General features: G+C 39.2%; 1 protein-coding gene across 1 annotated transcript; it reads left to right on the top strand.

The window, feature by feature from the left end:
- Window positions 1–21,730: 21,730 nt before the first annotated feature.
- Window positions 21,731–22,901, top strand: LOC149177396 (uncharacterized). The gene is made up of 3 exons (XM_089423402.1): window positions 21,731–21,913; window positions 22,021–22,162; window positions 22,297–22,901. Exons 1-3 carry the CDS (start codon window positions 21,766–21,768, stop codon window positions 22,757–22,759), a joined length of 753 nt encoding a protein of 250 aa, XP_089279528.1. The 5' UTR covers window positions 21,731–21,765; the 3' UTR covers window positions 22,760–22,901.
- The last annotated feature ends 3,471 nt before the right edge of the window (window positions 22,902–26,372 follow it).

The following is a 26,372-nucleotide window of genomic DNA, read 5'->3' as shown; positions in this document are numbered from 1 at the left end:
GGTCAACTACCCATGCAGTACCCCCCCCTTTTTCTTGGCAAAAAGGGGCAGCACCTGATCAGCATGTCCGTGCCATCCTGCCATCATCAGCAACTTGATCTTTTTGATTGTAAACCCAGTCTGCATGTATTAATTGTAAATAATCTTAGCAGACATGAGTCATGTATGTAATTTGCCTAGGTGGACCTAACTTTCTGATGATAATCTACGTCCCGGAAGGTTTTTCGTCTCACCGATCCATGGATCGGCAGAGTTTTCCTTCAAACTTGACCCCAAAGCCGGGATGGACTTTGTCATTGGAATTTTAGGAAAATCCTAGTGTGTTGATCTGCTAGATTATAGTTGTGTCGCAGAACTGGGTGATTTGTGAGGGTCTATATTAAAGTGGGTTCATCCCTTTGAGATGTAAATTGTAAAAATCATGATGAAATGTGTCTTGAGGGTCGAGAAATGTTTTAAATCCCCTCATGAGTCCTAAGTCCTGGGTCCTAGGTGATGTTTCTGAAGGCTTAGTTCGATGATCCATTTTAAAATGAATTAAAAAATTAAAAAAATGAATAAAAATAATAAAATAAATAAAAATAAAAAAATGAAATAAATAAAAAATAATAAAAAATTAAAAAAAAATAAAAAATAAAACAAAAACCCTAACTAATAAAATAATAATATTTTGAGTGAATAAATCGACGGATGAGATCAAGAGATGTCTTGATCCTCATCAACGGTCGATATCATTTCTACATGGATCACTCGAACTAGCCGTTGGAGTCATTTCCTTTAAGTAGGGTGCTAGGGGTCAGTTCAGGTTTATCTGATCTGTGAGTCTGTACTGAAAAAGCTCTCTTGTAATCTGATTTTCTGGTTAATAAAAAAGACTTTGGGGTCCAAATCGTGCTGGTGTTACTCTCTGGAATTGCTGTGAGATCTTTAATTTTCTGCATATTTCAGTTTTCAGCCATTAATCATAGCTTGTTTTTAGAGTATTGTGAGCACAGGTATCTTGTTCACTTGCTAGGGTTTGAGTGTTTCTAGGGTTTCTGAAATAATGGCAGGTATCTCCATTATTTCCTGAGATCTAGCAGCATTCTCTCTCTCTTTGCTGATGGTTGCTTGAGATGTGCAGGAAAACCTTTTAGTAGAGAATATTGGCGGGCGTTTGGGGAAGTTCTAGGCTGAACCAGCCGACTCCCACAGGCTTTTCTTTGCAGAGCCCAGCTGATTTTGGCCCTGGGATATCTGTCATCAGGGTTACAGCCTTTTTTCTGATTTTGGCATTCGACAAATTTGTAAATTGGTGAACTGGCTTACGTTTCCATCCACCGCTGCCGTCTTTCACCGTGCCTGTGCTACCAGTCATCGAAGTGATTTCAAACTGCAATAAGGGCAATCCAGCATTGGTATATACGGGCCAGAAGAGCAGTTTCGGGCCAGTCAAGAGATAAAACTTGGCACGCTGCATCAACGTGAGAACTAAACGTGAATGAGGGTGCTTTCTGTATGATTCAATCATCCCAGGTATTTCTAAAACCCTGCTGTCTTCATTAACCTGCAAGCACATCACCAAAATTACGAAAAACGTCTCTGAAGCACTCGCGTACATTTCTTTGGGGAAAACACGTAACCTGATAATTCAAATCTTTTCTTTTTTGGGCTTTCGATTCGTTAATAAAATCGTAGAGAGCTCAGCATTATGGTTTGCATTTAGTCTGATTTAAATTTTGTTCTAACAGCTAGGGTATTTTTGAAATCGCCGTGCCCATTGCTGTCTCGTGATTCCGTTCTGATGCAGACCAATCATTTATTAAATACAGTTTATGCACTGTGAAGCAGACGTGAGCATTTTGGGGGTCGTTTTGCCTGCCGTAGTTTTGTTTTATATCAGTCATTCTGCTTGATACGTAGTCACAGCTACGGCTTTTCCTCATTTGATTAAACGCACTATCGATTTCCCAGTTTCTTTTCCGAGCCAGGGTCACGATTTCGTTATTTCTGGGCATCTATTTGCCTGTCGACTGCTTGCACTGTGTGCTGGGTTTGCATCATGCATCGTTTTGATCCTGTCAGCGAAGCCCTCGTCTCATTATCGCATTCAATTTAGGGCTCTTGCTGCCTCTGCTATCCACTTGCCCGCATACGTTGATATTGCAACTGCGTGGACCATCTCCAGGCAATTTCTGTGTATTAAACAAATTTCAAATCGATTTTTCTTACTGCTGTTGACTGTGCATCGGACGCATCCAGTTATTGAGCCCTGCGATTTTGTGGTCGTGATCGTGTTTGTGTATGTGTTACCCAATATCGATTTACACCATTTGAGCGCCCTTCATCTGCCATTGCATTAAGCATCGTATTTATGCCCAGCCGTTGGCGTGAGTGCGTCTTTTCTTTTGGGTTTGGCCTGCGGCCGTGTCTCATTTAAATTTTTGTCCCAGGTTTTGGACGCGTTTGCAATAGTGGTTTTGGTTCATCGAAATTTTGGTTCGATTCATTCCTTAAGGCAGTTGATCCTGTAGCGTATTTTAGCTTAGGTCATAGGTTCGATTGAATTTTTTTTTTTTTTACGTTTTGTATTGTTTCATATCAGTCACGTTTTGCTTGTTTTTCTTTTTAAATAGTTTCATTTCATTGCCAATAGCTTCATATAAAAAATATATATATATATATAGATTAAAATGCATTTCATTTTTTAGATTTTGAAATTAAATTTTATTTTATTTTTTTTTAGTTTTTTTAATTCGTTTACTTTTAGTATAGTTTTAGATTTGAAATTTTCATTTTCAAATATTAATAAAAAATAAAAATAAAAATAAAAAAAAATGTTTATGTTTTAAAGTTAGGATTAGTTTTATTCTTAATATAGTTTAGTTTTAGAATAATTTTCTAGATTTTCTTTTTAGATTTTATTTTAAAAAAAAAAAAAAAAAATAAAAAATTTAGGATTGGCATTTAGCTGGAAAATTTAGCTTTAAATCTTTTTGCCTGAAAATATTGTGGAAATTTCTTTTTGTCAAAATTCAGTTATTTGAGAAATTTTTATGCTGAGATTTAAAGTTATTGATGTGGAATGAATGCTTTACATGAATGATTATCTTGACGTGGTATCTGGTTAACAATTGGTGATTTATAATTGTGTTATTATTCTCCTAATTACTGGATATCGTTATTGAGTTCCATGATCTTTGTGGTTTTACTGAATATTTAAGCATTGTTCAGGCTATTTGATGATAAGTGATTGTTGTTCATGGTTTTATATTCTATATCATCTAACAAGTAATCGCTTTAAAGGCACTGGTCCGCTAAATCAAATCATCTTAGTGCTTGCCATATCGTGTCTCCCACCCAACTAGTCGATAGTTGGTTTCCTTCACCTTGTAGGGTCTACCCCCCTTAGCCGCAGGAGACAGGCTTAAACGGAGGGATCGGGGATAAGAGTGACAGCCCCCGGTCTGAGCATTGTCGTGTCAATCCGCGCGACAACAGTGCCCATACTTTCAACCAGTGTTTTTTAAAAATTGTCACATTTGATTTGGCTTTGCCTCGAATCTTCCTTGTCTCTATCCTTGGGCTTCTTTGCAAATTCACAGAGCACCAAGTGCCAATATCATCTGAGAATTCTTTGGTGTCTGCAAGTCCTAATCCAATGAACTTGCAGGTTGCTCTGTCGAGTTATAAAAACCCTGATTCTAAGGAACATTCAACTGCTCTTCTTTTGCCATGCTTACACTTGACTTAGATGAATAGAATTAGGGAAAAGAAGCAAAAGAAGTATTGAAACTACTCTTGATGACTATTTAAGAAGTCAAGTCCTCGTAAATTCTAATGATAATAGATGAAGGTTGCTAGACACTCCATTTTCATACTTCTGAGGAGGCTGTAAATCATTCTTGGAAACAAAATTACTGTCTTCGAGTTTTGGATAAGTAGGTTCCCAAAACTTTTCCTTTGTATCTTACAACAGTGTTGCATAAGACACTTGAAACCAATAATTATCCTGAATATCCTTTAGGCTTATGGCCCAAAATGCATGATTTGAAATTCTGCAGCTATGCTTTTATTTATTTTTTAGTTTAATTCAAGGTTATCTCCATCAGCTTCACTGCAACCTCTTTCCCATCATAAATTCTTCTGCAAACAGACCCAAATGTGTTTTGGGCATGTTGACATTACTTTTGGCACTTGATTATTTCATTGGCATCTGAAGTTCATTAATTATCTCAGGTTTGAATCATCTTGAACTTGGCTTCAAAGGAGTAATCCGTTTATCCAAACCTTCAATGATTTCTGTTATCCATAAATGTGTAAAACTATTACCTAAGAACATAGATCTATATCATGGTGATGCCATTTCATTTTTAATGTGCACTATTTTGGATTTTGCTGTCTATAGGAATAATACGATGCCACAGAGAATTCAGAGTATATGAGCTTCTCCAATGAAGGCCAACATGAGTTAATGTATGGCTTTTAGAATCTATTGCTGCAAATTTTCAAATGCAATGCATATCTTTCGACTGGCACCTTGGTATTCTATTTTATTGATCGACATTCTAAAAACTGCTTACGTTATGTCTCTCCTTTCCATCCAGCTAAAACCTTTCACACTAGTTGCTGTTATTTTTGCTAAATGTGTAGGATGCTTATAGTGCATGAAAACCTCTCATGGATTCATTTGAAAAGTCCTCAAAAACGCCCCTTGCAAGCTTGAAATGCTCTTTACCTTGTAATCAAGACTAAAATATTCTTGCAAACAAATTCATGAAGGTTTTGCCTCTCACTTAATCGTTGAAACTTGAAAGTGAAACAATTAGCCAATAGCTTTTATAAACAAATCCAACTCTGGAAATATATGCTTCTCACCTATAGACCTCTTAACTGGAGCTTCTTTGGTTTTAGACATTGAATTGATCTGACCATATTACTATTCTTCAACTAGAAAGACTCATCTGTATGTGTCATCGGATTTAATTTCTCCACACTTCAACTATTTCCTTGATTATCTTTGGGCTCTTCAAGAGTTTTGGATTCTCTGCAATCCAGTTAAGAACAATCTTAACTTTTTCATGGGTTTAAAAACTGAATAGATATAGGCGAGTATATGCCTCAGTGCCAGGGTACTGCAAGAATCTTTTTCCAACAATGGCAGTTTTACCAATAACTATACTTGTGCCATAATCAAGCAAAATTCCCTATGCAACATGAACAGCTGGATGAATATCTATCATAAAGACCTTCCTTTTGCAATTTTAACTGTCAGGACCAACATTCGTTGCTATTGACCTCATAATGCATGTACAACATATAACAGGTAAGAACAATTCATCAAAGTTCTTCAGGTTGCCTAAACAGAGTTTGATGATCCCAAAGGTACTGGAGCACTTGCCAAGCTATTTAGTAACAATAAAGATGCAGAAATCCTCTTTCAACGGTAGTGGTCATCACTCAACCATGGCTTTTCAAAAATGACTTGAGAAGTCAGCTTATTCCTGTTCCTGAAAAAACTCAATCTGAACCGCAAAACTGGATGCCAGGAGAAAACAATTCTTAAAACCTTATACCTTTCTGTGTGTACAAACCCTTGATGCTGATAGTCTGCAAAAAAATCAGTCTCTCTGTCTTCTTCCGTTGCTAAAGCAACTACATCTTTCTTCACTCCTTGAACCTTTTCCAAGGCAGATTCCACAGTGCTAGAGCAAGAAGTGCATGTCATTCCTTTTATGCAAAGAGGTCATACAACTATTGCAGATCTCTCATCAACATCATCGTTTATCAAGGTGGCTTCAAAGCCAACATTTCCCTAATCGATTCATCCTTGTGTTGAACATGGCTTGTCAAATTGCCTGTGTTGAAGAACTCGTTTACCCCCTATCCACTATTCGGAAATAGTCTCTTTACTGCAATTGCATATTTCACATAAATCATCTGTGCAAATAGTAAATAGTGCACATACATTGCCTCTGATGCATCCCTGTGACAATTTTCGGATGTGGTTCTTCTCTTTCTCATCCTGGCAGGAAACATTGGGATCACTTCTGTTATTCAAGAGGGTATGCAAATTCTGAGGTAGACCCTTGCTCAATCACCAAGTACTCGAGCTTTAAGCATGAGACCCCTCATTTCACTTTTCCAAGTCTGTGTATGCATCTTCTTGAACATTGCTGTTGAGTGAAAATCCTAGTCTGAAATTAGTTGCAAAACTTTCATGTGCATATAGTACATGATATTCTCCATCTAAATAATTTTCATTAAAACTTTCCTGTTGTAGACGATTACATATTCACGCATCATCCACCATTGGCGCCTAAAGATCGAAAGCTTCTCATATAACTAATTTACAAAGTATATGAATCCACGTTCTGGAATTTCAAGCTATCTTTTACAAACTTTGGAAAGGGACTCAAGTGAATCCTTTCTGCAAAATTTGCCATTGAAATTTCCTTTCCAACAATTGTCAAAAGTCCAAAATATGCTTTAAGTTGTCGTTCTCATGGGGAAGATGAGATGCTCTGCATTTGTCGTTCTCATGGGGAAGATGAGATGCTCTGCATTCGAGACATGGCCACATAAAGAAACTCGTTGCCACCTTTAAACTTGTCTGGCAGAATTAGCTCCTGCACTGTCATTGTAAACCACGACTGGATTGCAGGACGGGGTGAACAGTAAGCAGTTTTTAGAGCTAGGGGTCCACAATTCTCCACAGAATGCCACGTAGGGAAATGTGGTTTGATAAAACAGTCAATTGCGAACCCTCCCCTTCGTTAAGTGTTGAACAAATTGGGGGGTCCACAATTCAACTATGGCCATGGATTTTCCTTGACATTCTTGGATCATTGACACTTCGCGATATCCCTGTTCTCATTGACAAGGAATGTTGGGTTTTGACAAAATGGAAACACACTATATATTTTCATATATGAGAGTATATCCCACATCGCAAAGACAAAAACCTCCAACCCACTTTATATACTCAGGTGCATATGGATGTAACCAATGCGTTGGGCACCCTTTAGCTCCTCTCTTGGCTTGGTGCTCTGAGTATTGAGCTTTGACTTGGCTTGTGATTTGACTGCTTGGTGGACATCGATAACAAATATGGGAGAGAATAAGGACTTGGAGATCAGGCTTTTAAGCCTAATATTTTGCATTAATTTTATATTTTAAATAAAACATTTTATAAAAATATATAACTATAATTTTATAAAATTAAATTTATTTAAAATTAAAATTATTATTAAAATAACCCAATCAATTTGTATACAGATGATTTTGCCACTGAAGTTCACATGTGATTGAGAGTCTGGGCAGGAAACTGGTTGACACCATAAAAAAATTTTGTAACATTTTGAAGAGGTCAAAATATGTTACAACAATAAGTATAATATTTCTAACTATTTTTCCTTTGTTTTTATGCGTTCACTGATGCTTGCTTCTTAACAACATTCCTATCCATTTTTTAAAGCATGGACACCCCATCTTATGGGTTGGACACGTTTTGGCCAAGGACTCTTTGGGATGACTCTATGATTTTTCAAGTGGTGACAAATTTCGTAAGGCAATTTCATAGGTGGTAGTACACATATCTCAAGGCGTTAGTGACATTATTCGAGGCACATTTGGGCAACTTTTGCATGCATGGACATCCTCGTTACATGCTAGGTGCTCAACTTGTGTAACTACATCCCTTGTTTTTTCGTCTTGATTTTATGCACCTTCTATCCTTGCTAAGTAGCCGATGTAACCTTCTTCCTAGAGGTAAAACTATAACATAGTCATTGTAGGATTGTATCTTATTTTGGTATTGAGATTACCATGTTCACATCTTTCTTATCCTTCATCAAGCTCCAACATCAAGACATCTGTTTTGTTCAGTGAATTATAATTATCGTAATTTTAACTATTCTTCCTTGGCTTTTTACGTTTCATTTATGCTTCTTGCTTAACACTACCCTTATCTAGCTTGTTAAGCATGGACCCTATTTTATGTATTCGAAACGTTTTGGGATGGACAATGGGAGATGATTCTATGATTGTTCATGAGGCATCACATCTCATGGGGAAATTTCATTGTTGACATGGTAATACACATATGTGACGACATTGGTCACATCATTCAAGGGCCATTTAGGCAAATTTTGTGTGCATGGGCATCCTCTTGACATTCCATGTTGAATATCCTTGAATGACCTCCTATTGCATCATCTTTCTAGCTATTTTGCACAGGAATAGAGCTTTCAACATATTTCGTTCTTTTCATTTGACGCATGTGGGCCTGCCACTGTCAAGCCCTCAGGCTTAGACGCTCGAATGTGCTTGAGTTAGTCCGAGTCAAGTTTGGTGGAACGACTTGGAGGACGCAAAGAGTGCACCTGAGATGAGTTCGGTGTAATGACATTGGTGAGATGACTACACCAAGAGCGCGCCCAAGATTAGTTCGGTGGAAGAATTGGAATGAGTTGGTGAGTCGACATGTCAAGGGTACCCAACCGAGGCATGCTCTATCAAAGACAAGGCGTGCCCATCCAAAGACAAGGTGCACCCAACCGAGACACGCCTATCCGATTTGTGAATGCACACAACTGAGGATGAACGTGAAGAGGAGTATATTGCAGAGAAGTATGGAGGGTTCATACTAGGTATGGGTGGATTCTTCTCAAAGACGAGGAGAGATGGCCTTGTGATGTGGAAAGGGAAGTCGTATGACTTCACCATACCATCATCATTTTGAAGCTCATGAAGGAGATGTGATTACTGTCACTTGCTCGAGATGGTGAGACCCTGGGAGCTTGAGATGCCATTGAATGGCGCCTCATGATGAGCATAATCAGAGGAAAGATTGTGTGACATGGATAGAGGTGACAATGGTTGCACATGTTTGGGTGCATGTGTTCTTGTGGAGTTGATGCTATGGTCAGATTAGCTACCTGACTAGTCGATTGCATGAGGGGATCCAACACATGTCATTCTTATAGGTTGCGATACATATATGTTAGAGATGAGATTCTTATGTATTTATGAAGACAGTTGATGTGAAGGTTGTTCATGATGAAGACAACCTTCAAGATTTGGTTAAGAAGTTTGTCGTGGGGTGCGTTGTCAAGGACGAAAACCATTTTGACGCCCCAGAGGTTGTCAAACCCTTGGGCTAGGCAATAGAGCACACCTGAGTTAGGCCGAATCTAGTTCTATGGAACAACTTGGTTGGCACGAAGGGCGTGCCCGAGGAGAGTTCAATGGAAGGACTTTGGTGAGACGAGCGCACAAAGAACAAACCTGAGATTAGTTTGGTGGAATTATTGGAACAAATTTGAGAGTCGGCACGACGAGGGTACCTAGCAGAGGTGCACCCGATAGAAGACAAGGCGAGTCTAGCCGAGACACGTGCGAGCGAAGACAAGGTGTGCAGAGATGAGATGTGCCCGATCGAGTTGTGAAGGTACACGATCGAGGATGAGAAGCGAAGGCATACGACCGACGATGAACTGAAGGAAAGTTTGTATGCGACAAATGATGCGACATAATTTGGAGTTTATGGTCGGCTAAAATGGAGGAAAGTTGGCTCAAACGCCCAATCGACACGTCCCTTGGAAGTGACACGCCTATTCATGGAGGGTGACTCATATATATAACATTATAGGAGAGGAGTTAGAACTTCAGTCAACCGAAGATCAATAACTTGTGATCACAAGAGAAGGAGGTAAAGAAGGAAGAAGAGAGTTGGGTCTTAGAAAGGAGCTCGCTCTCTAAAGCAAGTTGTGAAAGGAAGCTGTGCAATCTTGTGTAATGAAGTATTTCCGAGGGTGGCACACTGTGGGGTATTTGTGTATTGAGGTTGTCTGTAGGTCGAAGGGCCGCAACTTGGTTATTTCTTGGGTTTGGTTGTGGTTTGCTAGTTGAAGGGTTGTAACTCGGTTATTGTATATTTGTATCTGTGGGGGGCGACCTTCTATCTTCGATGGTTTTTTTTTTTAAATTTGGCATACCTTGCTTATTGTATTAGTCTCCTTTACCTTGCTTATTACAAGTGACTTTCTTGTAAATTTTCTAGGCTAAGGAGTTGGTGTTGTCTTTGCCTCTGCTTGAGCCAACCCAAAACTATCATCAATGGAGGTATAAAGCTTGCTTGGACAATGAGATTACCATGTTTGAATTTTTAGCATGCAATAGTAGTCTCCCACTTGAGAATCATTCATGCCAATGGCAGGTATCAGTCTTTTCCATTTTTTTCTTTTTTCCTCTGTCTCTATATTTTCTCGTTTTGTCAACTCTATTTTTTGTCACCTCACTAGTGATTGATTCCCTCTATTCTTCCTTGGGTTTTTGCATTTCATTTTTGCTTCTTGCTTAACACTAATCTTATCTGTCTTGTTAAGCATGGGCCCCATTTTATATATTTTTCATGTTTTGGCTTGGGACAATGGGAGATGATTATATGATTGTTTAGGTGGCATCACCTTTCATGGGGAAATTTCATAGTTGACATGGTAGTATACATACGCGATGACATAGGTTGCATCATTCAAGGCCCGTTTAGGCAAATTTGCATGCATGGGCATCCTCTTGATATTCCATGTTGAATATCCTTGAACGACCTTCTATTTCATCACCTTTCTAGCTATTTTTCACTGGAATAGAGCCCCAAACCCTTTGCGGACACATCCTCTTGCTATTTGCGAACATGTGGCTTCATTATTTCTGACTTGGAGAGGGTCATTTCATAATTTTTGGAGGTCACTTGCAGGATTTTTAGGATATATTCTTATGTTTGAAACCTCTCCATGGACTCATGAGCTAATTTGGTGGAATGACTTTGGTGAGACGGGCAGACGAAGAGCGTGCCCAAGATGAGTTCGGTTGAACAATTGGAATGACTTGGTGAGTCGTCACGACAAGGGTACGCAACCGAGGCACGCTCTATCGAAGACAAGGCACACATAACCAAAGACAAGGTGCGCCCATCCGAAACACGCTCGTCCGATTTGTGAATGCACACGACTCAGGATCAACATGAAGAGGAGTATATTGCAGAGAAGTATGGAGGTTTCATACTAGGTATGGGTGGCTTCTTCTTGGAGACAAGGAGAGATGGCATTGTGATGTGGGAATGGAAGTCGTATGACTTCCCCACACCATCATCTTTTTGAAGCTGATGAAGGAGATGGGCTTACTGTCACTTGCTCGAGATAGTTAGACCCATGGGAGCTTGAGATGCCATTGAATGGCGCCTCATGATGAGCATAATTGGAGGAAAGATTGTGTGACATAGAAAGAGGTGACAATGGTTGCACATGTTTGGGTGCATATGTTCTTGTGGAGTTGATGCTACGGTCAAATTAGCTACCTGACTAGTCGATTGTATGAGGGGATGCAACACATGTCATTCTTACAGGTTGTGATACATGCATAGACATGGGATATATGCCAGAGACGAGATTTTTCTTTATTGGTGAAGACAATTGATGCAAAGGTTGTTCATGATGAGGACAGTCTTCAAGATTGTTTAAGAAGTTTGTCGATGGGTGTGTTGTCGAGGAAGACAACCATTTTGACGTGGGGGAGGTTGTCAAGCCCTTAGGCTAGGCACCCAAGCACGCCTGGGTTAGGCTGAGTCGAGTTCAATGGAACGACTTGGTTGGCACGAAGGGCGCGCCTGAGACGAATTCGATGGAAAGACTTTGGTGAGACGAGCGCACAAAGAACGCACTTGAGATGAGTTTGGTGGAATTATTGAAACAAATTTGAGAGTCAGCACAACAAGTGTGCCTGGCCGAGGCGCACCCGACCGAAAGCACATTGCGAAAGGAAGCTGTGTAAGCTTGTGTAACGAAGTATTACCGAGGGTGGTACACTGTGGGGTATTTGTGTAGTGAGGTTGTTTGTAGGTCGAAGGGCTGCAATATGGTTATTTATTGGGTGAGTTTGTGGGTTGCTAGTTGAAGGGTTGTAACTCAATTAATGTATATTTTTATTTGTGAAGGGTTGTGGCGACAAATTGTTTGGAGTTCCTCCCAACCAAACCGAAGTCCATTATAAACCGAAGTTTTGTGTATTGAATTTTTATAGTCAAAGAGCAGTTGGGAAATTGTTTTGGGAGTTCCTTGTCTCGTTTATTGAAGTGTTATTTATGTACATGATTCATGTTGTTTATGATTGAATGCGATTATTATTGAACTTAAGTTAATTGATGTAAACTGTAATTGAAGTTAAGTTTTGAGGTGGCTATTGTAGTGAGATTTGATTGAACACCAATTTCACCATTGAGGATAAAGTGCTAGTGTTGAACACCTCAGGGGTCTCAGGAAGCTCATAAATTAGAGGCGCCCCCTGGTGGCGTGACACCTAGATTTTGAGGCTAGACATTGGCTTGCCTAAGGGAAGTTATTTCTAGGAGGGATACCTCACCAAGTTTTGAGGCTTATACCATGCCTTCGTGAGGGTTATTGGGCCTCTTGATCCTAAAATATTTCATCCTGTGGGGGACAACCCTTTATCTTTGATGGTTTTGCTTACATTTGGCATACCTTGCTTATTGTCTTAGTCTCCTTTACCTTGTGGATGACATGTGATTTTCTTGTAAATTTTCTAGGCTAAGGAGTTGGTGTTTTCTTTGCCTCTACTTAAGCCAACCCAAAAATATTATCGGTGGAGGTATATAGCTTGCTTGGACAATGAGATTACCATGTTTGAATTTTTAGCATGCAATAGTAGTCTCCCACTTGTGAATCATTCATGCCAATGGCGGGAATTAGTCTTTTCCATTTTTTTCTTTTTGCTTCTCTCTCTATATTTTCTTGTTTTGTCAACTCTATTTTTGGTCACCTCACAAGTGATTGATTCCCTCTAAGTCATTGTCATGTGTAGGGCCCAACTTGAGATACTTCTTCCTAGATGGTTCTAGTCAACATGCTCCTTCCTCCTTGTTACTTCCTTGGAATGTTGGTTTTGGATGTTGCATCCTGTAGATTGCACCTATGGGATTGCTTAATCATTATTCCAACACATCCTTCCTCTAATATTTTGCTCCTTGACTTAGCTAGTACCACCCTAGTGTCGTAACCAATTTTCTCTCATTCTACATTGACCTTTTTCTATTGTTTTCATTCTTCTTTTCTCATTCTCTCAACATCTACTACATACTCATGTTAGATATTTTTTTCTTCACTAGTATGTCACTAGCTCATTGCCACTCACACCTTTGCTTGTTTTGTGCTAACATTGTCTCATGTAGCCTTTGCTTTTGCCTCTCGAAAATCACTAGTTCTCATGCTCGAGATACCATGTGATCGTATTTCCAAACCTTGCCTTCATTGGTGCTTCACCAGTCTTCATATCTCTTGCACCCTAGGTAGCTACAGGTGGGCATAGCTATCTCGTAGTTTCATAGCTATTTCATGAACTTTTCCACTTTAGATGCCCTTTATTTCCATTTATTTTGCAATTGACGAGGTGGCTTGGATGATTATGAGGATATATTCTTACCTTGGAAACCCCTCTCTTGGACTTACGAACACTTTTGGAGGAATTGTCCACCTATTTTTCACTTCACACATGTGGACGTCTGAACTTCTAGGGCTAGACATTGGCTTGGTTGAGGGAATTTATTTCTACGAGAACAACCTTACCATGTTTTTGGGCTTATAACCTGCCTTTGGCACTTCACTAGTCTTTGTATCTCTTGCACCCTAGGTAGCTATGTGTGGGTGTAGCTACCTCTTAGCTTCATAGCTATTTCATCAACTTTGCCACTTTAAATGCCGTTCATTTTTTAATATTGAAATTTCTGCATTTTATTTTTGATGGTGCTAAAGTAGTGTCAATACGTCCCTTATTTTCTCATCTTGATTTTGTTCACCTCGTGACCTTCTACCCTACTAAAGGTAAAACTCTGACATGACCATTGTAGGACTATAACCTATTTTGGTAGCTATGTTACCATTCTCACATCTTTCGCATCCTTCAACAAGCTGCAACAAGAAGACACCTCTTTTGTTAAATATAAGTGTAATATTTCTAACTATTCTTCCTTGGTTTTTATGCATTTGACTTATGCTTGCTTCTTAACACCATTCCTATCTATTTTTTTTAGCATGGATCCCCCTCCTATGGATTCGACACGTTTTGGCCAAGGACTCTTTTAGATGACTATGATTGTTCAAGTGGTGTCACATTTCGTGAGGCAATTTCATAGGTGGTAGTACACATATCCCAAGGCATTGGTCACATTATTCGAGGCACATTTGGGTAACTTTTGCATGCATCGACATCCTCCTTACACGCCAGGTGCTCAACTAGTGTCAATACCTCCCTTGTTTTTTCGTCTTGATTTTGTTCACCTCCTATCCTTGCTAAGTAGTTGATGTCACCTTCTCTCCTAGATGTAAAACTATAACATAGTCATTGTAGGATTGTATCTTATTTTGGTATTGAGATTACCATGTTCACATCCTTCACATCCTTCAACAAGCACCAACATCAAGACATTTGTTTTGTTTAGTGAATTATAATTATCGTAATTATAACTATTCTTCCTTTGCTTTTTGCATTTCATTTACGCTTCTTGCTTAACACTACTCTTATCTAGCTTGTTTAGCATGGACCCCATTTTATGTATTCAACACGTTTTCACTTGGGACAATTTGAGATGATTCTATGATTATTCATGTGGCATCACATTTCATGGGGTAATTTCATAGTTGACATGGTAGTACACATATGCCACGGCATTGGTCACATCATTCAAGTCCCATTTAGGCAAATTTTGTATTCATGGGCATCTTCTTGACATTTCATGTTGAATATCCTTGAACGACCTTCTTTTTCAACATCTTTCTATCTATTTTGCACTGGAATAGAGCTCCAAAACCTTTGTAGACACATCTACTTCCTATTGGAGAAAATGTGGCTTCATTATTTTTGACTTGGAGAGGGTCATTTCATAATTTTTGGAGGTCACTTGCATGATTTTTAGGATATATTCTTATGTTCGAAGCCTCTCCTTTGACTTATGAGCTATTTTGGAGGAGTTTTCAACATATTTGGCCCTTGTCACTTGACGTGTGGGGACCTCCCACCGTCAAGCCCTTAGGCTTAGTCGTCCAAATGTACTTGAGATAGGTTGAGTCAAGTTTGGTGGAACGAGTTGCAAGCTACGGAGAGTGCGCTTGAGATGAGTTTAGTGGAATGACTTTGGTGAGATGGGCACACGAAGAGCACATTCGAGATGAGTTCGGTGGAACGACTTTGGTGAGACGAGCACACGAAGAACGTGCCCAAGATGAGTTTGGTGGAACAATTGGAATGACTTGGTGAGTCGGCACGACAAAGGTACCCAACCGAGGCACGCTCTATCAAAGACAAGGTGCGCCCGACCAAAGACAAGGTGTGCCCAGCCGAGATGCACCCATCCGATTTGCGAATGCACACGACCGAGGATCAACGAGAAGAGGAGTATATTGCAGAGAAGAATGGAGGGTTCCTACTAGATATGGATGGATTCTTCTTGGAGACGAGGAGAGATGGCCTTGTGATGTGGAAAGGGAAGTCGTATGACTTCCCCATACCACCATCTTTTTGAAGCTCATGAAGGAGATGGGCTTACTGTCACTTGCTCGAGATGGTGAGACCCTTGGGAGCTTGAGATGCCATTGAATGGTGCCTCATGATGAGCATAATCAGAGGAAAGTTTGTGTGACATGGAAAGAGGTGACAATGGTTGCACATGTTTGGGTGCATGTGTTCTTGTGGAGTTGATGCTATGGTCAGATTAGCTACCTGACTAGTCGATTGCACGAGGGGATCCAACACATGTTATTCTTACAAGTTGTGATACATGCATAGACATGGGATACATGTCAAAGATGAGATTCTTCTGTATTGATGAAGACAATTGACGTGAAGGTTGTTCATGATGAGGACAATTTTCAGGATTTGGTTAAGAAGATTTCCGAGGGATGTATTGTCCAGGACGACAACCATTTTGACGTGGGGGATGTAGTAACCCATCATTAATATAGAGAGCAAAAGAATATTAGCATGCATACGATGCATGCATATGATAGCTACATATGCATGTATCGCATGCACCGCACTAGTAACTATATTCTAAATTAACTAAAAATATTAAATATCCTGACACGTTCAAATTCTGTAGTCGCATTCACCCATCAACACATATATTACTTAATGCATCATGATTAATGAGCAATTACCAATGATATTAAGTTAAAAAGTATAAAGTAAAAGGGTTATAAAAGATAGATGTTAAAAATTAAGCTAATCCTAAAAGATGGTTATATAATCATATATCTTAGAATATTAATAAATTAATAAAATGATAAAAATAAATTAAAGTTAAAGTATTTAATATGAACCTAAACCTTTATATTAAAAACAAACAAAAAGAATACTAAACCAAAAATCAATATACCTTTAAAAGAAAAATATATCACGTGACATGAGAAGGGTGTCACCATAAGGAGAAGCGGTGGGTTGCAGGTGGAGGGAGCGACCATTGCCAAGAAACAGAATATAGGGAGCAGGGAACAATTTTGAAGGGGGAAGAAAAAAAAAGAGAAGAGAGAACGAAGGGAAGAGACATACGGAAGAGAGATGAAATTGATAAACGGAAGTTACCAACAGAAGGAGAGCCTTGTTGTTCTGAGATTTCTAGGCATGGGGGAACAGTCTGCTTCAATTGGGAAGCTTATTGGACTGAGTAGCGAGGTTCTACTCAGTTTGGCTGGGTGGTTTTGGTCTTTTGGTAATCGAAGTAGGAGCAGCTTGAGGCATCTTCAACCGCAGGAATAGAGGTAGGTACTCTCATCAATTCTGTCAGTTAGATTTGTAAAATTTTATGTAATTTCATCACAGGTTCGTGATGATTTTAAGAAATCCTTTACTGTCTTTACAATGGTTGTTAAATTCTGTACAGTCCTTACACTAAATTCTGTATAGCCCTTACAGGGGAGGATGTCAAGCCCTTAGGCTAGGCACTCGAGTTGGCCTGAGTTAGGCTGGTTCACGTTAGGTGGAACAACTTGGTTGGCACGAAGGGCGTTCCTGAGACGAGTTCGATAGAAAGACTTTGGTGAGACGAGCGCATGAAGAACGCACCTGAGATGATTTTGGTGGAATTATTGGAACAAATTTGAGAGTCGGCACAATGAGGGTGCATAGACATGGTGTGCTTAACTGAGACGCGCCCAACCGATATGCGCCTGACTAAAGACAAGGTGTGCCTAGCTAAGACGCGCCCGCCTGAGTTGCAAAGGTACACGACCGAGGATGAGACGTGATGGCACACGACTGACAGTGAATTGAAGGAAAGTTTGTATGCAACAAATCATGCGACATATTTGGAGTTTATGTTGGCTCGAACGCCCAACTGACACATCCCTTGGAAGAGACACGAATGTTCATGGAGGGTGACTTATATATATAAGATGATAGGAGTGGAGTTAGAACATCAATCAACCAAAGATCAACAACTTGTCATCGCAAGAAAAGGAGACAACGAAGGAAGAAGAGAGTTGGGTCTCATGAAGGAGCTTGTAATACCTGATTTTTACAATTAACCAGAAATGCAAATTTTGTGTCGTAAATTTAGGAATGAACTTAGATTCAACAATTTAAACCAACTCTGATGCCCTAATTTGCATTTTAACCAAACAATCTGAATTTTAACAATTTAAATGCAAATACTTACTTGGAGCTCGTGTTTGAAGGCAATTTTGGACTGTCGTTGCTCCTGCTCCCTCTCTTGCTTCCAAACCGACCCTTTTCTTCCCAGCCTATCTGGGATCAACCTATCTGGTTCCCAGACCCAGAAGACTTTGTATTTGAGCTCTTCTGGCCCCCGTGCCCAAAACACCAAGAAAAATTACTCAATTATCAAGTTTCTCTCCACAAATTTCCTCTGACTACTACTTCTCTGTATGTCTTCCTCAGTCTATGCTTCTTATGAAAGACCAAAAAAACACTCCCCCTCTCATGTCCCCTTTGTCTCCTTATATTCCCGAATCCATTGATGCCTCTTGCTACCATGATAATGACTAATATTTAAATTTTTTTTTAAATGAAGTTTGTCTCTATGCATTTTAACCAGGGTATAATCATTAATATCAGTGTTGATAATATCGCCGAGATATCGGCGATATTCGGAAATATCACGATATTTTCGGCGAGCCGAAATATCGCCGACCAAATATCGCGATATTTTCGAGTTTTGAAAATTGCGCGAGATTTACGATATTTCGACGATATATTGGAAAATATCGCGCGACGACCTAAAATATCGCCGACGACCCTGAAAACATTCCGGGCGGGCTATATAATTCGATTTTTGGTTTTTTTAAGTCATTTTGGTTTTTTCTGAGCGCTGGAAGTCCAATGCGGTTGCTGCCAAGGAGGGTTTGAAGCCAATACGCCATCAACAACGAAGATTTCTAAGCTGCAAGTGCCAAGAACTGTAAGACAAACTCGATTTTCATTCTTCCGGTTCCCTACAATCATTTGCTTGGTTTTTGATTTGATTTCAAACTGCAAGGTTTTGCATTGAACCACAAACATGAACCACTTCCACCGGACAGGAGCAATCAACAGACAAGTTTGAAGTCACAAAAATACGCTGCCATTACAAGACAATACTTGAAGTTGTCTTTAAGGTTTCCTTTTGCATAGATGGTGTTCCGGAATATATTTGTGTCCTACCCCTTCAATCCGACCTTCCAATCAAAATATAAATCCTCATTGCACCAAATGCTGCACATACATATAGAAGAAATGTCACTTTTCACTAGTCTTCTTGCTTCAACATAAATTGCTGTACGATGAACAGTTGTTGTTAGCTTGCATTTACTATATGATTTCTGATTTCCTTTTCTGTATGAATGAACGTTGAGAAACTACATACCTAGTTTGTTTAGGACTTTAGAAGTTTATAGTGATAAAAAGATAGCTCATGAATGTTATTTTAATTGGTGATTCAATTGCATCCACCTTACTAATTGCCATAGTGTCATGTTGTTGCACCAGCTGTTTGGAATAAAGGGAAGTAAAATAATGTGCAAGTTTGAGAATAAATTGTTAACATTTGAAGGACATCATGGATTGAAGTACACATTGACCAACAATATGAAGGATAGTTGAAGAAATTTAAATGATATTTGTTAACAAAGTTTGTAAACCCCTCAACAATGTGACCTTTCTTCACAACTCCAACATGTGGGATGGATGCAATAAGATAGCTGCTTCCTGTTCGTACATGATTATTTGTTGTATAAATGTAGTATTTTCTCAAAAAAAATGCACAAATGACTAGTAGTTACACAACAAAAGGGATGATCGAGTAACTCACCAATTCCACAGTTGCTTACACAATTATTTTGATTATAAGCTTCTCGATAACCACATACATCATTGCACCCAATCTTGGGTGCAAGGTAGGATGACCAATACCTCCCTCAACTCCACCTATTAACTCAAACATGACCATTTCCCATGCTCCCCAAATCTAGTGCCATAGAGTTGTCCCTGTTTAGGGGAAAAAAATGTTTCTAGGTTGAAAAAGAAACAAATCCATGATTTGGTGGTAACATCAATATATATTATAAACAAGCTTTGTTGTCTTGAAAGGCAGTCAAGTACATTGCTAAAATTATTTCCACAATGGCTTTGATCCTTGCTATTAATGATCCTCCCTCCATCAGCTCAAAAGGTGCTGCCTTCTTCTTCAAAGATTGCACCCTGCCTTGCTGGTTAAAGATGTAACTTTCTCTGTGCTCACTGCTATGAACTTATGAAGTCTAATAATGCATTATGCACCTACAGCAGTGGTATAAGTTATAAGTTATAACAGTTATATATTTTTCCCATGCTTGGCATAATTCTGAAAGAAATTGTTCTCATTCCGTGCCAATTTGCTATGTGTTTCATTTGCCATTTGGATACCTCACGTTACAACATGTTCATACTCTTTTGTTCAAGAGTATTCAACAGTCAACTTGTATTACACTTCTATTCAACAGTCAACTTGTATTACACTTCTATTCAACAGTCAAGTTAAAACTGTTTTGTAAAATGATGTGGTTATTTGTAATTTGAAAATTTCGTATTACTTATTAAGTTACTAATTCCAAATTTTTTTTGGTGCTCTAGGTTTCCGTTTGAGTTAGCCCACTACAAAATACAAATATGCCAAAAGCCTTGGACCCATTTTGGGAGTATGGGAGCCCTGATGGTGGGACAAATCGTGCATATCTTACATGCAAATTGTGTGGGGACAAGATGACAGGTGGGATTACACGACTGAAATACCATCTTGCTAGACTCAGTGGACATGATGTTGGGCTTTGTACAGTTTCTAGTTCGGAGCTTATACAAAAAGCTCTTGAGGCAATTGAAGAAAAGGACAGAAAGAAGGAAGAGGCGGAAAGAAACAAAGCTGAACGTGCAGGTAGATCTTTCGGGATATCTTCTCCTGATTTTGGTGTTGAGGGTAGTGGGCCTAGTGGCCCTAGTGGGAGGGGCTCCACAACTGGCACACCATCACATGCTACTGCTAGTGTGAGTGCGAGGTCATCATTTTTTGTTCCACGAACAGGCGCTGGAGCACAACCTGGCATAAAATCACTTGTTAAAAAAAAGGAGAAGCAAGAAGCAGATAGAGTCATGGGGAGGTGTATTTTTTGGAGCGACTTACCTCTCAACATCACGAAAACCAATCCATTTTGGCAGCCAATGTGTGATGCTATTGCTATTGTGGGCCCAGGGTACAAAAGTGCCACATATGAGGAGTTGCGGGGGCCAATTCTTCAAGCAGAAAAACAGGACATCAACTCTAGATTGGCGGAGTTGAAAAAGACATGGGAAGTCACTGGATGCACAGTGATGTCTGATGGTTGGACAGATAGGAAGGGTAGGACCCTTCTAAATTTCTTGCTACATTGTCCTAAAGGTACCATGTTTATTAAATCGTTGGATGCATCAGAACATATCAAAGATGCAGCAACGATATGTGAGTTGTTAGATGGGTTCATTCGGGAGATTGGTGTGTAGAATGTGGTGCAAGTCATAACAGACAATGCAACTAATTATGTGTCTGCCGGCAGAATGCTTATGGAGAGGCATCCCACATTGTTCTGGACTCCATGTGCAGCGCATTGTCTTGATTTGTTGCTTGAGGATATGGGGAAACTCTCCTTCATCAAGGAGGCAGTTGATATGGCTAGGAGCATCCCTAAGTTTATTTATAACCATGCTTTTGTTCTTAGCCTTATGAGGAGGTTCACTAGAAACAAGGAGTTGCGACGTCCTGCCATCACATGTTTTGCCACAACCTTTATTACTCTTCAGTCATTGCTTCGATGTCAGTTCGAGTTGAAGCAAATGTTTGTGTCTGATGATTGGCATAATTGTAGATACAACAAGAGACCTGATGGGAAAGCCATTGCAAAAATGGTGTACTCTGAGACATTTTGGCGTGGAGTAGAAGAAGCATGTGCAGTTAGCGAACCTATAGTAAAGGTTCTTAGATTGGTGGATGGAGAGAAGTCTGCAATGCCTTATTTGTATGAGGGCATGGATAGGGCCAAGGAGGCCATTCGTTCCTATTATGCAAACAAGGGTTCTGTTGGCCTTGATAAGCAGATGATGTTATGGGATGTGATCGATAGTCGGTGGACAGGGATGCTTCATCGACCCATTCATGCAACAACACTCTTCCTCAACCCCGCATTTTCATACAAATGCAACTTTGATTTTGATGGCGAGGTGATGGAAGGGCTCCATTCCTGTATTCAGAGGATGGTACCTGATCTTGAGCTTCGTAGCAAAATCAATCGCGAGGTACAGTGTTATCAGGATTGTGTTGGCCTATTTGGCTTTGATGATGCCATTAGGGAAAGGGCCCTCTTCATGCCACGTAAGTGACAAGTCATCACTCATTAGAAATTAGAAATTTGAATTTAATTATGTTTTAACTTTTAACTTTTAAGTTTTTGAATTTTTTATTTCATTATTTTGTTGTAGATATTTGGTGGCGAAGCTATGGTGCAAGGGCACCAAATTTGCAAAAATTGGCTATACGAATCTTGAGTCAAACATGTAGCTCTTCAGGGTGTGAGCGCAATTGGAGTGTATTTGAGAAAATACACGCCAAAAAGCGCAACAGGTATAACTTTGAACTCAAGCCTTCAGTTGAGCAATTACACTTATTGTAATTTTTAATTTTTAATTTATGACCTTCAACTTCAAGTGTCAAGAGTCAAGAGTCAAGACTCATTACTCTTTTTGACACTCTTACAGGTTGGAGTTCGCACGCCTCAACGATTTGGTGTATGTGCATTACAACATCCGACTTCGAGTGAGGCAAATAGAATCACCAATGGATCCAGATGCCATTTCCTTAGACAATATTGATGTATTGTCTCCGTGGAGGGTGGAGTCTGAGGAGCCCATATTGGAGGAGTCACCTTCATGGTTAGAGCCAGTGGCAGATGATCCATTAGAGCAGGGGCAGCAAGAGGAGGACTCGGAGTCAGAGGAGCAGCAGCACTTAGAGGAGGAGCAGGAGGAGCAGGAGGAGGAGGACACTGCGGGAGCATCAGCATCAACACCATCTGCTATAGATATAGGAGAGCATAGCTCCATGCCTAGCACTCATTATTTGACATTAGGTGCAGAGGTAGGGTCAGGGCCTTCTACTACTAGGGGCAGGCCTGGCAAACAGCCCATCATGTTTTCCCGTAAAAGGGGGAGAGGGCAGTAGATAGATAGCTGCTAGTTTTATTTGTTATGCTACATGTAACTCATGATGATGAGATACTTTTATATATGTGATGTTATTTTGTATTGGTTCTCCACATTTGAGTCCTTGAATGGACAATTATCAGGGATCAGCAGGATTTGGTATCGCCTTTGATATATCATTTCTATTTGACATCATATATATCAGTGTTTTCTTCATATTTATGTGCCAATGTGTTTATTTCATGTTGATATTGCTTTATATGTTTAAAAATCTGAAAAAAATGAATATATTATGCATTTTTTATGCTTGCCGATATTTGCTGATATTTTGCCGATATTTTCGCCGATATTGCCGATAAGATATTTTTTGGACCCTCGCCGATATTTTCCCGATACCGATATTATCAACACTGATTAATATACTTTATTAATGTTATATTTGCATTAATTAATGAGTATACTAATTAATAAGGTTAATTATTATATTTACATTAATTAATGAGTATGTTAATTAATAAGGTTTATTATTATCAGAGTTTTATTAGTTAATAAACTTTATTAATTGAAGTACTACTTTAGAATACCCATTGGATGATATTATAGAGTCCTAAGCTTAATGCATTTATTACTTTTAATAGTTAGGTATTTAATTTGGGATTAACTATATATTATAATGGTGGTATACATATCAAGTACCCCACTCACTTGTTCAATATATTCTCATGAGTTAGGTATTTACTTAGTATTTCCAATAATTAATTCATTGTTGTATACTTGGACATTTAGTTAGTATGTATACTAGTGCAGCACATGTGATGCATGCATATGTAGCTATCATATGCATGCCTCGTACACATGCTAATATCCCTATGCTCCCTTTAATTCGAGATGGGTCAGTACAGAGCTCGCTCTTTAAACCCAGCTGCGGAAGGAAGTTGTGCAAGCTTGTGGAACGAAGTATTGCCAAGGGTGGTACACCGTGTATTTGTGTATTGAGTTGTGTGTAGGTCAATTGGCAACAACTTGGTTATTTATTGGGTTTGGTTGTGGGTTTCTAGTTGAGAAGTTGTAACTCGGTTATTGTATATTTGTATCTGTGAAGGGTTGTGGCAACGAACTATTTGGAGATCCTCCCAACCGAACCGAAGTCCATTATAAACCAATGTTTTGTGTATTGAAGTTTTATAGTCAAAGAGTAGTTGGGAAATTGTTTTGGGAATTCCCCCTCTTGTTTATTGAAGTGTTATTTATGTACATGATTTGTGCTCTTTATGAATGAATGTGATTATTGCTAAACTTAAGTTAATTGAAGTAAACTGTAATTGAAGTTAAGTTTTGAAGTGGCTATTGTAGTGAGATTTGATTGAACACCAATTTAGCAAGTATAAGATATCGGTCTCGGTATAGGCTACATGGGCTAGAGGCATAGTACGAGCATTAGTAAAATCAAGTTGGTTTCATCATTGAGGAGAAAGCATGCCAGTGTCACACACCTCAGGGAACTCGGGAAGCTCATAGCTTAGAGGTGCGCCTTGTTGGTGCGACACCCAGATTTCGAGGCTACACATTGGCTTGCTTGAGGGAAGTTATTTCTAGGAGGGAAACCTTACCATGTTTTGAGGCTTATACCATGCCTTAGGGAGGGATATTAAACCTCTTGATCCTAGAAGATTTCATCCTTTGGGAGACGACCCTCTATCTTCGATGGTTTTGTTTACATTTGGCATACCTTGCTTATTGTCTTAGTCTCCTTTACCTTGTGGATGACAAGTGACTTTCTTGTAAATTCTCTAGGCCAAGGAGCATGGTGTTGCCTTTGCCTCTACTTGAGCCAACCCAAAAATATTATCAGTGGAGACATATAGCTTAGACAATGAGATTACCATGTTTGAATTTTTAGTATGCAATAGTAGTCTCCCACTTGTGAGTACTTCACGCCGATGGCGGGAATTAGTCTTTTCCATTTTTTTCTTTTTGCCTCTCTCCATATTTTCTCGTTTTGTCAACTCTATTTTTGGTCACGTCACTAGTGATTGATTCCCTCTAAGTATGAGTAGGGACCAACTTGAGATACTTCTTCGTAGATGGTTCTAGTTAACATGCCCCTTCCTCCTTGTTACTTCCTTGGAACGTTGGTATCCCTAATGTCGTAACCAATTTTCTCTTATTCTATATTCTACCATTTTCTATTGTTTTCATTCTTCTTTTCCCATTCTATCAACATCTATCTACTCATGTTAGATATTTTTGTCTTCATTAGTATGTCACTAGCTCATCACTTTGTTTTCTTGTTTTGTGCTAGCATTGTCTCATGTAGCCTTTGCCTCTAAAAAGTCACTCCTTCGCATGCTAGAGCTATCATGGTGATTGTATTTCCAAATCTTGCCTTCATTGGAGCTTCAACAGTCTTCGTATTTTTTGCACCCTAGGTAGCTACACGTGGGCATAGCTATCTTGTAGTTTCATATCTATTTCATGAAATTTGTAACTTTAGATGCCCTTTATTTCCATCTATTTTGCAATTGACGAGGTCGCTTGGATGATTATGAGGATATATTCTTACCGTGGAAACCCCTCCCTTGGACTTATGAACACTTTTGGAGGAGTTGTCCACCTATTTATCCCCTTTTCACTTCACACGTGGACGTTTGAACTTCTAGGGCCAAACATTGGCTTGGTTGAGGGAATTTATTTCTACGAGAACAACCTTACCATGTTTTGGGGCTTCTAACCTACCTTTGGCGCTTCACTAGTCTTCGTATCTCTTGCATCCTAGGTAGCTACATGTGGGCATAGCTACCTCTTAGCTTCATAGCTATTTCATCAACTTTGTCACTTCATATGCCCTTTATTTTTTAATATGGAAATTTCTGCCTTTTATTTTTGATGGTGCTAAAGTAGTGTCAATACGTCCCATGTTTTCTTGTCTTGATTTTGTTCACCTCGTGTCCTTGCTAGGGAGTCAGTGTCACCTTCTACCCCCCTAAAGGTAAAACTCTAACATGAGCATTGTAGGATTATAACCTATTTTTGTAGCGATGTTACCATTCTCACATCTTTCACATACTTCAACAAGTTGCAACATGAAGACACCTCTTTTGTTAAATATAACTATAATATTTCTAACTATTCATCCTTGGTTTTTATGCATTTCACTTATGCTTTCTTCTTAACACCATTCGTATCTATTTTTTTAAGCATGGACCCCACTCTTATGGATTCGACACGTTTTGGCCAAGGAATCTTTGGGATGACTCTATGATTGTTCAAGTGGTGTTGCATTTTGTAAGGTACTTTCATAGGTGGTAGTACACATATCCCAAGGCATTGGTCACATTATTCGAGGGACATTTGGGAAACTTTTGCATGCATGGGCGTCCTCCTTACATGCCAGGTGCTCAACTAGTGTTAATACCTCCCTTGTTTTTTCATCTTGATTTTGTTCACCTCCTATCCTTGCTATGTAGCCGATGCCAACTTCTCTCCTATAGGTGAAACTATAACATAGTCAATTGCAAGATTATATCATATTTTGGTATTGAGATTACCATGTTCACATATTTCACATCCTTCAACAAGCTTGAACATCAAGATATTTGTTATGCTCAATGAATTGCAATTATCTTAATTAT

The sequence above is a fragment of the Pinus tabuliformis genome, chromosome 4_1 (assembly GCF_031772625.1).
Source record: "Pinus tabuliformis cultivar Carrire ecotype Pingquan chromosome 4_1, CPIR1, whole genome shotgun sequence".
Lineage (NCBI taxonomy): Eukaryota > Viridiplantae > Streptophyta > Pinopsida > Pinales > Pinaceae > Pinus > Pinus tabuliformis.
This window is presented reverse-complemented; position numbering and strand designations above follow the sequence as displayed.

Bases quoted from the DNA above. Each gene is read 5' to 3' on its own strand.
- LOC149177396 (XM_089423402.1), top strand. From the start codon at position 21,766: ATGGAAGGGCTCCATTCCTGTATTCAGAGGATGGTACCTGATCTTGAG. The intron at 21,914-22,020 runs GTAAGTGACAAG...ATTTTGTTGTAG, and splicing joins AAGGGCCCTCTTCATGCCAC to ATATTTGGTGGCGAAGCTAT. The intron at 22,163-22,296 runs GTATAACTTTGA...ACACTCTTACAG, and splicing joins CACGCCAAAAAGCGCAACAG to GTTGGAGTTCGCACGCCTCA.